Genomic DNA, 14407 nt, shown 5'->3' on the forward strand with positions numbered 1-14407 from the left:
ATGTGGGGCCCAGATAGCCGTAGCGGTAAACGCGCAGCTATTCAGCAAGACCAAGCTGAGGGTCGTGGGTTCTAATCCCACCGGTCGAGGATCTTTTCGGGTTGGAAATTTTCTCGACTTCCCAGGGCATAGAGTATCTTCGTACCTGCCACACGATATACACATGCAAAAATGGTCATTGGCATAGTAAGCTCTCAGTTAATAACTGTGGAAGTGCTCATAAGAACACTAAGCTGAGAAGTAGGCTCTGTCCCAGTGGGGACGTAACGCCAGAAAGAAAGAAGAAGAACATTCAGGTAAATAAATAATCTTTTGGATTTTTTTAGATGCCTTCCTGATGGAATACCTAGAGTAGAGAAAGGAAAAATTTCTAGATCAATCCTTCATGGAATTCCTGGTCGATTCTCTCGCTGAAATATTTATCAGAAAAAAATACTTGTGGATTCCATGGAGGAATTTTTCATAACCCTGTAAAAATCTAAGAAGGGAAATCCTAGTAAAACCATTGAAGTATTTTCTCGTAGTGCTTATGATGAAAATGTGGTGGATTTTTTGGTGAAAATTCTAGCGAAACTCTGGTGATATTCCCAGTGTTGACCCTGGAAGAACTCCTGGTGAAATAACTCAAAATACTCCTCGCTCGATAAATTACTGGTGAAATAATTAAAGAAAATACTGGTGAAGTCTTTGAAGGAACTACTGGTGGAATCTTAATTGGAAGTGGTGGTCAAATCCCACAAGAAATTCGTTATGGGATCGCTGGAGACCATTTAAGGATTTTTTCAGAATGTTTTGGAGAATCTCTAGAGGATTTTTTGAATTCCCGGTAAATTTACCGGAAAAATGTTGGTGGAGTTTCTGAAAGAATCTATAGTGGAATCCCTATGAGAATTTCAGCTGAAATTTTTGAAGGTTTTTCAGTTTTAAATCATGGAGCATTACCTGGGTGAATTTCAAATGCAATCCATGGAAGAACCTATGGTGGAAACCTTAGAAGAATCACTGGAGGATTTTTAGTTGGAATGCTTAAAGGATTTTTAATTGGAATCCTTAGAGGAAATCATAGCTAAATTTCCGAAGGATTTCCTGGTGGAATTACTGAAGGAATTTTCAGAGGAATCCCTGAAGGAATTCCTTTTTAGATCCCAGGAGGAACTCCTCATGGAATCACTATGATATATTAATTCCAGTATGTTGATGCTTTCGACTGATTATAGTTAACACCGGGGGATTTTTCGGCTTTCAGTCTAGTGATGGCGATTAAAACGTAATGTTTTTTTCTACGCCCGACGTTTCAATGGGCTATGCCATCTTTTTCAAGGGTTCTAAAAAGGTTGAACAAGGCTTAATTTAAAGATTACAAATGCACAAACGGAAACATTAACAACTTACAGAAAAATACGTTCTTTGTCTGGTGGTCTATGCATAACATAGATAATCATCAAGCAAACAGTTAAGTTTTGTTATATTAATTCCTTGAAGTGTTTCGGGAAGTATCCCATGATTTTTTTCCGGGAGGACTCCCTTGAAGAATTTCTAGAGGAATCCCTTGAAAAGTTGTCTAGAAAAACCCCTGGAAGAAAATTCTGGTAGAATCCCTTATTAAATTCTGAGAGAAATCCGTAGCAAATAGCCTGATGAACCCCTGAATAACCCTAGAGAAATTTGTGAAGGAACCTATAGAAGAATTTCTGATAGAATCCCAGAAGGTGTTCATGATGGAGTCTCTGGAGGTTTTTGTATTATAAAGTCTTAGAAGTTTTTCAAAAGGAATAAATGGAAGAAATTCTGATGAAATCTCTGCAGAAACTGCTAGTGAGATCTATTAAAAGACTCCTGATGCAATCCCTAAAGAAACTTCTGATGGGATCCTTGGAAGAACTTATGATGGAATCCCTAGAGAATCCCCTCCTGATGGAACTCCTAATGTAATACTTCGTGAAACTCATGATTCAATCTTTAGAAGTAGTCCTTACGGAGTTCCTGGATCGAGTTTGATCGAGTTCCTGGTGGAATCTCTGACGGTATTCCTGGTGTATTATTACACTAACTTCTGATGGAAACTCTCTTAATGAAATTCTTGGAAGAATTTTGAAATTAATCCCATTACCTGGATGAATTCCTGGTGAAATTTTTTATGGATTCCTTGTAAGAATTCCTAGTATATTCCATGGATGAGTTCCGTATCGAACTTTTGATGGAATCACCGGTAGAATTGCTGTTAAAGTTTAAATATTGTTGGAAAACGCCAGTGGAATATATAGAAACAAATCAAGAGCGCACATTTGCTAGATCACCATGTCGTCGACGCTGTGTAAATTCACGCATTTTGACTTGCCACCCATCTGCATCGGCAGTTCATGAGACGTCGAAGCTTCTATTTGACATGCTAATGCAGCCCACAGACGTTCAGACGGTTTGACCAACATTGACTCCGCCCCACAGGTTGTGCTACTTTTCTCCGAATGTCGTTTCCCCCGAACGCCAGTTCCCCGAATATCCCGTTTCCCAGAATAACCCACTTCCCCGAAAAGATTTTGGAACTCATAATTTTCATATCTTCATACATTTCAGGTTAGTGAACGTACTGGTCATCTGATATGCACCCTTCTTTATTTGATTGGCGGTTCTTGCGAGTTTTACCGTCCTCAGCATTTTTGACAACATGTGTATAGCCAAGAATGTCCAAATACCTCCTTCTTTTGATTGCTTATCGTTCTTCCTTATTCACCATACTGCCACTGAAAACTATTATGGCGCCTATTTGAACTGCTCCACTTTTCGGGGAAACGGGTCATTCGGGGAACTGGCGTTCGGGGAATCGAAGTTCGGCGAAACAACATTCGGGGAAAAGTAGCACAATTCGCCCCACAAGTTAGTCAAACCAAGTTATGTTCGTGCGACCGCTTTATGAACTGTCAAATTTTGTTGCACCAACATTATTCACCATATTTCGAGTGATTTCTTCACGTATAGTGCAGATGTGATTATGCATCTGGAACTATCCGGAATAGAGGATGTTTTCGATTGTTCCGTGAATGTGATGCAGCAGAAGAAGACATCAGTTTGCAATCAAATAGTGACTCTTGAAGAATTTGGCACTTGATTATTGTGGTGGCACATCATCAAATACTGGTATTTGATCATTGAAAGCATGTAGAATTCAGACAATTAGGCCGATGGGGTTTACAAAGTGACAAAAGAAGTTATCAAGTGGAAATTGTTTACTCCACTTGGATCTAAAATTTTTGCAAGGAGTATTCCCGAAGGCAATAGTGGAATTTATTATTGAATTTTACGATGTTACTACGACTGCCTAAATAAAGTACTCCAGAATATCCTCTCCACGATTTTCTCCAGGAATTCCTAAATGGAATCCTCCACGAATCGCTATACAGAAACTCATCAAGAGATTCCTTCTTCCAATAATTTTACCAGGGATTACTCCAGAAAATCCTACACGGATTCCGTCAGAAGTTAACATCAGAGAGTTTTTCAGCAATACCACAAAAAATCCATCATTAAAATTCCACCAGTTATTCCTCAAAAAAATCCTACAAAGTTTTCCCCAGAACTTCCTCCAGGGGTTTCTCCAAAAATTTCAACAGATAATTTTCCAGATAGTTACATCAGAATTTCCTCCAGAAATTTATATAAAAAATCCTCAACAAATTACTCAAAGCATTCTTCCTTTAGAAAATCCAAAATTTCATCCAGAAATCCCACCATGGATTACTACATGGGGTATGAGATTTCTCGATAAATTCTTATAAGAATTGTTCTAGAAAATCCACAAGAGATTTCACCTGAAATTCCTTCAGGGATACCTCCAGAAATTCTTTTAGAGATTCCAGCAGAAATTTCTTCTGGGATCCTGCAATTTTTTTAAGGATTCTTAAAATAACGCACCAGGGATTATTTCATAAATAAACATAGGAGAATCTTCCAACAAATTCTGTCAAGAATTCCAAACAACTTCCATAAAGTTTTTCTGTTTTGGACATCGAATAATTCAACCAAGCACTTCAGTGATTCCTTGAAAAGTTTCTTCTGGGATTCCTCCAGAATTTTCTACAGAAATTACACCATGAATTCCTAAAGATGTTCCATCAGAAGCAACCATCAGAGATTCCTTCAGATGTTACACCAGGAAATCATCCACAAATTCAACCTGGTTTTCCTCAGTAAAATTCCTCAGCCTTCCTTCTATTGGTGATTCCTCCAGAGATTTATACATAATTTTCTGCAGAAATTACGCCAGGAATTCCTAAAGAAGTTGCTATCAGAGATTCGTTCAGAAATTTCTCTGAGAATTCATCCAGAAAATTCCAGTTCTCTTTCCGAAAATCCTCCAATGATTCTTACAGGGATGTGCAATTCCTTCAAAGATTCCTCCAGAAATTAACATCAGAGATTAGTCCAAAAACAATTTTTTTATAAATTGACTACAGAACTTCTATATAAATAACTAACTTTACTGTAAAAATTACGCCATGAATTCTTAAAGAAGATTAACCTGCATAGTTTTCCTTTAAGGTGAAGATGAATCGAAGCCAAAGCTCAAATTTTCAAGAGCACGGATCTGGAGAACCAAACATCCGTTTAAGCTGAAAACTTAATCGATTGGTCACTAGCTGGTGGTGACCAATCGATTAGGTTTTCAGTTTAAACGGATGTTTGGTTCTCCAGATCCGTGCTCTTGAAAATTTGAACTTCGGCTTCGATTCATCTTCACCTTAATCGAACTCAGTTCCCGTGGATCACTGTCCAGGTGATTTTTTTGCACCAAGGATCCTTTCAGAAACTTTGTGCTGCTGCTGTTTCTTGCATTTGCAATTGCAATCGTAATTGCGACCACGAACAATATCGAAAATAACTGAAATTTGACAATTTGTTCGTGCAACATCCCTACAGACAGTACGATCAGTTTGTCAAACATTTGGCTCCGCCCACCGGTGCACCGCGGTGGTTCGAGCAAAATCAAACTTGTTTGATGTCAAGCAGCATCACACACGGTCAAACATAACACCAACATGAGGATCAACCTGGGGACGGAGTCAATGTTGGTCAAACCGTCTGTGGGGTGCATAAAGCATTTTTTTTTTTGATATTCCATGCGATGGTGATGTTTAAAACGTGACAATTCTACCCAAAGTGCATGTATCGGTTTTACCTCAACTGGGTATCGATCTTACCCGCATTCTCAAGTGTTTTACCTAAAAATGATGAGATACCTTGATACCTTGATGGCTACAGCGTAGCGTCACGCCATTGCCGGGCGTATTGTAGAGCTCAATCTTCGTCGGTCTTGGGCGAAACTCCTCCAGTTGCCCCGAACGTTTAGGGTCGCCAGGTCCTCTTCCACTGCGTACAGCCAACGTATTCGTGCTCTTCCCCGAAGCCGCCGACCACTACCTGATTCCCTACTGAATATTATTTTCGCATTTATTTCTTCCAACATTCGCACTAAGTGACCAGCCCACTGAAGTCTGCCGTATTTTACATGCATGATAATATTCGCATCTTTGTACACTTGATACAACTCGTGATTCATGCGTCTGCGTCACACATCATTTTCGAGTTTCCCACCCAGTATTGTCCGCAGCACTTAACGCTCGAAAACACAGAGAGCCTTCCGGTCTGACTCTTTCAACGTCAACGCTTCGTGCCCGTAGAGAGCCACCGGAAGAATCAATGTTTTATACAGGGCGAATTTTGTTTCCGTTTGCAAGCTGCGGGACCTAAGCTGGTTACGTAGTCCGTAAAAGGCCCTATTCGCAGCCGCAACACTTCTTTTCACTTCGTGGGAAACGTCACATGTCACAAGTGTTCCAAGGTAAAAAAATTCTTCAAAAACTTCAAACACATCCCCATCAAACACTACCTCAGCACTTACACCACCATGCCTGACTCTATTTCTACCTGCAACCATGTACTTCGTTTTGGTAGAATTAATGATCAGACCTATCCTCACTGTCTCCCTCTTCAGACTGACCTGCGATCGATTCCAATTAGGTCTATATCATCCGCAAAGCCAAGGAGCATGTGCGACCTTGTGATAATAGTGCCATTTCTCTGCACGCCAGAGCTCCTAATAGCACCCTCGAGTGCAATACTACTACTACTTTTTGGCATTAACGTCCTCACTGGGACAGAGCCTGCTTATCAGCTTAGTGTTCTTATGAGCACTTCCACAGTTATTAACTGAGAGCTTTCTTTGCCATTGTTGCCATTTTTGCATTCGTATAACGTGTGGCAGGTACGATTATACTCTATGCCCAGGGAAGTCAAGGATATTTCCATTACGAAAAGATCCTGGACCGATTAGGAATTGAACCCAGACACCTTCAGCATGGCTTTGCTTTGTAGCCGCGGACTCTAACCACTCTGCTAAGGAAGGCCCTCCTCGAGTGCAATGTTGAACGGTAAATTCGAAAGTGCGTCTTCCTGCTTCAATCCGTCTAACGAGGTTGACACCTCGTCTGCGATCCGAAAACTTGATTTCGAACCATCCAGCGTAGCACGTATCAGTCTGATTAGATTCGCCAGAAAACCATGTTCAGACATTATCTGCCAAAGCTCATTTCTTTTCACTGAGTCGTACGCCGCCTTGAAATCAATAAACAGATGATGAGTCTGCAAGTTATACTCCCGGAATTTGTCTAGGACAGTGCTTCCCAAACTGTGTGCCGCGGTGCCCTGGGGCGCCTTAAATCTTTTTCAGGGGCGCCGTGGGCCGATTAAAAGTAAGGCCTAGCAAACCTTCTCAACTTATGTTATAATTGTATTACATTGATCGAAAGCATCAGACGAAAGTTGAATACGAAAATCGAACAAAGAAGACAATAAAGCTGCTCGCCACAGAAGTTGAATGCAACTTTTTGGGAGTGAAAACATTAAGATAGCTTTGAGATATCGCTCACCAGTTCAAAAAAAAATTAATATCTATGTTCAAAGTTTTTCAAATTCCATGTTCCAAATTTATGTTGACAAACATTGTAAAGGTATATACAGTAGACGTTCGGTAACTGCAACATGTTTACGTTTCACTTAGCGAACGAAATTCGATAACTGCAACGACTGACAAACGTCAACAACCCATCAACTGACGTAAAATGAACGTGAAATTCATTCGACTGTTCATTTGGGCTAACAGGGGCTAACATGGCGCACCATTTTGACGTTTGGTGGTGCGATAACTGGAGAATTGTTGCAGTTACCGGACTTGCAGTTAAAAAGCATTGCAGTTAAACCGTTTGCACCGACCGAACGTCTACTGTAATAGAGTTTTCTGTATGATTAGTTAGAACTTTCTCAGAGTTTATATATTTATGAAGTTCTGAAACAACATCCTCTATAAATGATATCAAATTATTATTACGCTATAGTCACAACCTTGCTGATAGGGATCTCAGTAACAAACAGATCTTCAGGCTGGATGGAGTTACATTGTGTTGTTAAAAGCTCCACTGTGATTTTTTCATCTTGCTTGCTTGCTCTTCCTCTGTTTACCTGTGTTATACTACACATTTTCATAGAAACGGAAGAACTTATGTTATTAATTGTTTAAGAGAATTGCAGTCCTAGGCTGGCTCATTTCTGCGATCATATGTCAAAAAGTAAACTAACCTGGAAAATGCCATAATTTTTATTCTCCTTATCAAAATTAAAGTCGCTTAGTTATATCGAGAAGGGGGTTTCACAACACTGGGAGAAACAATTTAACTTTTCTTATTTCTTATTCTGATGCAAAAATGTTAACCATGTTACAATCTTTCGCAAATGTAAAGACATTTTTATAGCCTCGAATTGAAAGGAATCCTTTGACGATTTTTTTAAATCCTGCTTCGATCAAAATTTGTCGTTTTTTCTATTTTTATGCTTTTACAATACAAGCGGCGCAAATTTAGCAAGAATTTAAAATTCACTACAGGATCCAGAAACACCAGAAACTGTGATAGTTCAAAATATAATTTAATATTTTTTGCAGATTCCTATTTTTGTAAAAAAAATGTGCAATTGTTTTTCATATCAATAATTTTATTGAATTATCAAAGAACGTACTTTTTGCAAAAGTAAATTTTGTTCTAGCATGAAAAGTCTGGCAGAAACTTTGTCGAAAATATTCATATTTTTGTATAAAATGATAATAGTGCGCCGCGCTTTTGATAAAAAATGTCAAAGGGCGCCGTGATTACAAAAAGTTTGGGAACCCCTGGTCTAGGATCATTCGCAAGCTAAGCGTCTGGTCCGTTGTCGCACGGTCCTCACGAAATCCAGCTTGGTGTTCGCAGACGAAGGACTCCTGGAGCGGTCTCAGTCTGTTAAACAGGATGCGCGACAGAATTTTATACGCCGAATTCAGCAGGGTAATTCCTTTGTATTTGGCACACTCCAATCTGTGCCCTTTCTTGTAGATAGGGCGGATGAAGCCAGTCGGTGGGCAATTCTTCGTCCTCCCATATCTTCATAAGTACTCGGTGGATCGACTGGTAAAGCTGCTCACTTCCGTGCTTGAGAAGCTCGACCGGGATCTCGTCCTTCCCAGCAGCCTTACAGTTCTTCAGCTCGCTAATAGCCTTTTTAACCTCTCCTATGGCCGGTGGGTCCACCGCTTGATCGTCATCATCTATGTTGATTCTGTTCCTCGCTACATTTCCGCTACATTTCACCGTTCAACAATTGCTGAAAGCGCTCCTTCAACCTGGCAACCACTTCTTCTTCTTTCTGGCGTTACGTCCCCACTAGGACAGAGCCTGCTTCTCAGCTTAGTGTTCTTATGAGCACTTCCACAGTTATTCACTGAGAGCTTACTATGCCAATGACCATTTTTGCATGTGTATATCGTGTGGCAGGTACGAAGATACTCTATGCCCTGGGAAGTCGAAAAAATTTCCAACCCGAAAAGATCCTCGACCGGTGGGATTCGAACCCACGACCCTCAGCTTGGTCATGCTGAATAGCTGCGCGTTTACCGCTACGGCTATCTGGGCCCATAACCTGGCAACCACCGGTCAGCAAATTCCCTTCTCGATCATTGCACATGGCGGGCACTGGTACGATATTGTGCCGCGAACCATTGACCGTTGCATAGAATCTCCGCATATCATTCCGGTTCATGCTTTCTTGAGCTTCAGTTATCACACTTTCTTCTTCGTGCGGCCTTTTCTTTCTGCGGTGGATTCGCTTTTTTTCGGCTCTCGCTGCCCTATACCGCTCTCTGTTCTGTCGGGTACCGGCCACAAGCATACGACTTCTGCTGACATTCTTCATATCTGTCACTCTCTGGCACTCTTCATCGAACCAGTCGTTTCGTCTTCGTCGTTGACTAGTGCCATTCACTTCCCGCGCCGTTGTTGTCACAGCTTCGTGGATAGGGTCCCACAGGTTGTCGACGTCTCCAGCAACGTTGATTCTTCCCAACTGCTCGTCTAGTTGCTGACGGTACTGTGCAGCTACCCCATCAGTCGACAAGCGTTGTATATTGAAGCGCAGCGTTCCGTTTGTTGCGGAACTCGTGACGCTGGATAACCGCGCCCGAATTTTAGCTACAACGAGATGACAATTCGAGTCGATATTAGGGCCACGGAAGGTCCTGACATCCATGACATCTGAGAAATGTCGCCCATTAACCAGCACGTGGTCTATTTGGGAGCAGGTATCGCCACTCGCGTGTCGCCAGGTGTGTTTGCGAATATTCTTTCGTACGAAGTAGGTACTGCTGATTGCCATCCCTCTAGCAGCAGCGAAGGTTACTAGTCGCAGGCAATTAAGGCTTTCCGTTCCAATGACGTGTCCTGAGAAAACTTCTTTCCCGATCCACGCATTTGCGTCGCCGATGACTATCTTGACGTCTTGGGCACACTCCGTAGGCCTCATCCAGGCTCTCATAGAACACATCCTTCATGTCATCGGGCTTATCGTTCGTTGGCGCATATATGCTGATCAGGCTGTATTTGAAGAACTTGTCCTTCATTCTCAACACAGATTCGGTCGCTTACCGGTTTCCACCGAATAATTCGCCCCATCTGCTTCCCAATCACTTTAAAGCCAACTCCACGTTCTGCTCTATCGCCACCGCTAGTAGATGTGGTACTTGAATGAAGTGTTGGCGATGGGGTCCACCGCTCGGAATTCGCGTTCTCCGATTCTCGGCCAGCGTATTTCCTGGATAGCTGTCACGTTCACGCCGACATTCTGCAGTTCACGAGCCAGGAGCCCAACACGCGCGGGTTCATTCAAAGCAGTGTTGCGATTGATCTTCTTCGCGAACGATAATCTACGGATCTTCGCGATCCAACATTCGCCAAAATTCATTTTTCATTTTTGCGTCACGAAGAGCATCGCAAAAAGCGAACGGATGCAACACCGAAGAAGCAAAATGAACACACCGAAAAGATGCTCGCGAAACCATCCACTCGTAGGATTCATTTATCCACGCGCTGTTCATTCCTGCGAATCATTGCAAGGTTGCTTCTTCTCGTAAAGTCAAGCAAACACTCTGTTGGTCGCATCGTGTACAAAGTCCACGCAGCCCAACAAAAGCACGCTTGAAGTACACAGCATGAGCACAGCATGGCGCCTGTTGCGAGCCTGTATGAAGATGATCGAAGTGAATATTTTCCTGTTCTTCGTGAAGAGCAGGCAGCGTGGATCGTACCGCTCACATTACCAAGCGATGAAAAATAACCCGATGATAGCGTCGGCAGCGATCCGAAAATGAAACACGAATGAATGAAGCACCCGAACGATTGTTTGGGTTCATTTGCAGATTCTGTTTTAATGGCTAGGAAAATTCATCGTGCCTCGTGTTTCCGATCGCTGTTCAGCAACATTGATTCAAAGTTCTCATGTTCCAAGATCCAACTTTCCAATCGTTGTCCTCTATTCGTTGCCGAGTCTGTTGCCGTAAAATCAATCCGTTTGCTCTGCTTTTGCCTTTCTTGGTTGGTGAAGAATCTTCGATAGGCCACCTAACCAGGGTTGCGCTACCTACATGCTAGATGGGCTGCCTCCTCGGTGCTGACACGATACAGCATTGTCCGTTTGCTCTTTACATGATGACCATAGCCATCAAAACCATCCACTATTATCAGGGCTATGGACCTGTAGCTCTGGTTCTCAATAGTTTCAAGTTCTTTCGGACTACTATGATGAGCCGTCATGCGCTAGCGGTGTTGAGATGATGAGATATCAATTTGATAAAAATAACTATATAACATTAGGAAATCATCCATCGAGTTCAAGGCCTGATAGATTTGCCAATATGTGATTCTACAACAAGCGAGAAGAAATAAAAAAAATGATATTGACAAATTGATGTTGCAACATTTTACTCTATTACTATTTCGAATCATAACCCACTCATTGAACTGATACATTGGCAACCTGCTAACCAAAGCAAGCTTACCCCAAATACGTATACACTCCCGCACTTCAGATATAGTAGTTGTATATTGTAGTGGCGATATTCAGATATAGTAGTAGATATTGTAGTGGCGAGCCCAATGCCATAATATTTTTTTTAATTATGCCAAACGGCACAATTCACATTTACATACAGGAAAATAGGGTCAACAATTCGTCATCTTTTCTTTATTTTCTATCACTCTTTTTATTTAGTTCAAATAAAATTCAAACAAAAGAAGACGCACCAAATAATAATTCTTAATCAGAATGTTATCGCAACACGTGCCAATTGACCTGCAATGGGTTCAATCAAATTTGCTGCGTTCCTCTGTTCACTCATAGCATTCTAACTTTTGGTAATCGCTGTGCCAAATTATCATGTTACTCACAATTGGTGTCATCTAGCTAGTTGATAGCGTCATCATTTGCTTGAAAGCACGATCAAGCACGCAATTGACCATTTGTTTCTTGCCCCTAGAAACCTAGTAAATTATTTTATTACTCGACTATTTTTAGCATTAGCATATAGAGTGACAGTAACGGCTGTCAGAGAACTTGAACTAGTGCCCTTGCTGAATGGCGCGAAGTCACAAGATAGAATGCTGGTCGTGCGAAACCGCATCTAGAGGCGAACGTTCGTGCAGAATTGTAATTGTGTTTGCTTTATTCCAATCAATTGACTTACGATAGAATGCTGAATGCCAGATGCACTTAGAACACTCTCCAGTCCGGTCGACCTTGAAAGCCGGCATAGGATTTCCATCTCGCACAAGGGTTTCGTTGTTTACTACCATATACATAGCTTAGATTACACGACATGTGGTTGCGGTTACAAAACTCATATCGCACGTGACTCTAACTTCCCTGTCTTTTTTTTCTCTTCCTGCAACAGGCAAAGGAGCGAGTTCGCACACCGGCTAAGAACTATGTCCCCGGATCCGGTGCACTCCGGGCCAAAAACCTCAACCCCAAGACACCCAAGTCGGGAGTCAAGCGCCCGAACGGAGCGGCAGGATCGTCAGTCAAGAAAGTTCATAGCAACACGTTCTGCACCCCGAGCAAAATTCGTAAGCTGGACTACGGCAAACTCAACTCGACCATTGCGCCGGGCACGTTCAACAAACCGGCTCTGCCGCCACCACCTGCCCCAGCTCCGGTGATCGTTGTTCCACCGACCAAGGCAGCACTGCAGAAGGTGCAAGCTATGCTGCCACCTCCATTGCCAGCCGTGCCACGATTCAGTGACTTGCTGGAGAAGGATTTTGACACACTGCCGGCCGATTCCCGGTCGTCCATGTTCAGCCTGAACCTGTCCAGCTCAACCTCGGTAGATCAACCTATTTCCTCTTGCAGCAGCGTGATCACCCAGAGTACAAAGTAAGTTTTATGACTTTCGAGTAGGATAACTTACGTATTTTCGGCAGTTTTGCACTCTTAGTTTAGGAGGGAGGACAGGGGGATGGGTTTATCAGAGTCTATGAATGGAGAGTTGCGCGAAGAGTGAAACCAAATCTACCTATCGAACTGTCAAACCGTCTACCTATCGAGCAGACCAGCAAAACAGATAGGGGCTATTTTTGAAGACGAAGAAGAACAACCATTCAAAGAAGCCTCTTCGCGCAACTCTCCATTCATAGACTCTGGGGTTTATCAGTCATAGCTTCTGAAATTCGGCAGTAAGATATATGCTAAAAGAATTGATTCCATTTTTAAGCAAAGCGAGCCATGCTGAAGGTATTTGGGTTCGATACCCGGTCGGTTCAGGAACTTTTCGTAATAGAAATTTCCTTGACTTTCCTGGGCATATAGTATCATCGTACCGGCCAAACGATATACGAATGCGAAAATGGCAACTTTGACATTTCTATATACAATCAGTGCACCAGATTCAGCTCACTTAAGGGAAGTTACTTGTTCAAATGGTTATTAATAAACAACTGTTGTGTCGATCAATATTATTATTATGTTACAAAAAAATAAAAATAATTTGAAAAACTTTCCCAACAAATTATTTAATTGCATTTGTTACTGCATCTAAGTGTTCCTATTTTCGCTCACGGTAAACAGATTTCGTGACGAACTTACTAAAAAAATGCATTTTTTCATATTTCGTTATTTATCCTGATATTTTTTATGGCTCAAACCATAGCTACTATTGCAATAAAGAAGGCTGTAAACTAAAATCGAGAATTCTTTAAAATTTTGTTTAATTTTTTGCATGAGCGGTTATTGGAACACACAAAAATATCTAGTGACCCAATAACCGCTCACGAGGTCTATAAAGAATTATTTTATCAAATGGAGATAATGTCAGACGACTTCATTCGACAGTTGTTAATAATGCTAGAGTATATCCGTGCGAAAAATGTTGGTCAATTTTTACACTAGTGAGCGGAAATAGGGGCATGAGCGGATACTGGTGCACTGATGGTAGCTAGAAATGTTAGTTGTGTTTCAATTTTAAATTGACTTTTTTATCAATAGTTTTATTGTTGAAACAAATAGTTGACTATAAGATTGATATGATGTGTATGGAATCATATTCTGGTAACTATTACATAGTATTCATCTAATTCGGTTTGTTTCAAGATCGTCGAAAACCAATGAAGCTTTGGAGCTACCATGAGAAAGAGAGGGCAGCTGAGACCCTAATTACGTCCATTGTCAAAAATTTCTAATACAGGGAAAATTTGTAATTAATGATATTTTTTTATAACTGTAATGCATAAGTTAAAAGGTTATTCAAATTCGTATACTGATTCACTATTTTTTCTTCAGAAACTATTCGACCTCCGGCCAAATAATATTCGATCTCGGAACTGTAAGAATCCACTTTTTCCAGCTAACTGCCTGTGCTTTGAACACACCACAAAATGTGAGCTGTTCAACATCCAAGCTGCAACTTCTATTCGAAATACTTTTCTGTCGAATATTCAATGGATCACTAGTAAAAAAAACTCCCCGGGCACCTTATTTTGACGGTTTATGGACAAGTGGT

General features: G+C 41.4%; 1 protein-coding gene across 1 annotated transcript in view; it reads left to right on the forward strand.

Annotated features, from left to right (window-relative positions):
- LOC5564396 (kinesin-like protein KIN-14Q) overlaps window positions 1-14407 on the forward strand; it is a 73372-nt gene that overhangs the window by 42328 nt on the left and 16637 nt on the right. Inside the window, exon 2 of the mRNA XM_001648686.2 lies at window positions 12302-12786. Within this exon, the coding sequence (XP_001648736.2) occupies window positions 12302-12786 (485 nt within the window). The remainder of the gene's footprint in view (window positions 1-12301; window positions 12787-14407) is intronic.

The sequence above is a fragment of the Aedes aegypti genome, chromosome 1 (genome assembly GCF_002204515.2).
Source record: "Aedes aegypti strain LVP_AGWG chromosome 1, AaegL5.0 Primary Assembly, whole genome shotgun sequence".
Taxonomy (NCBI): Eukaryota; Metazoa; Arthropoda; class Insecta; order Diptera; family Culicidae; genus Aedes; species Aedes aegypti.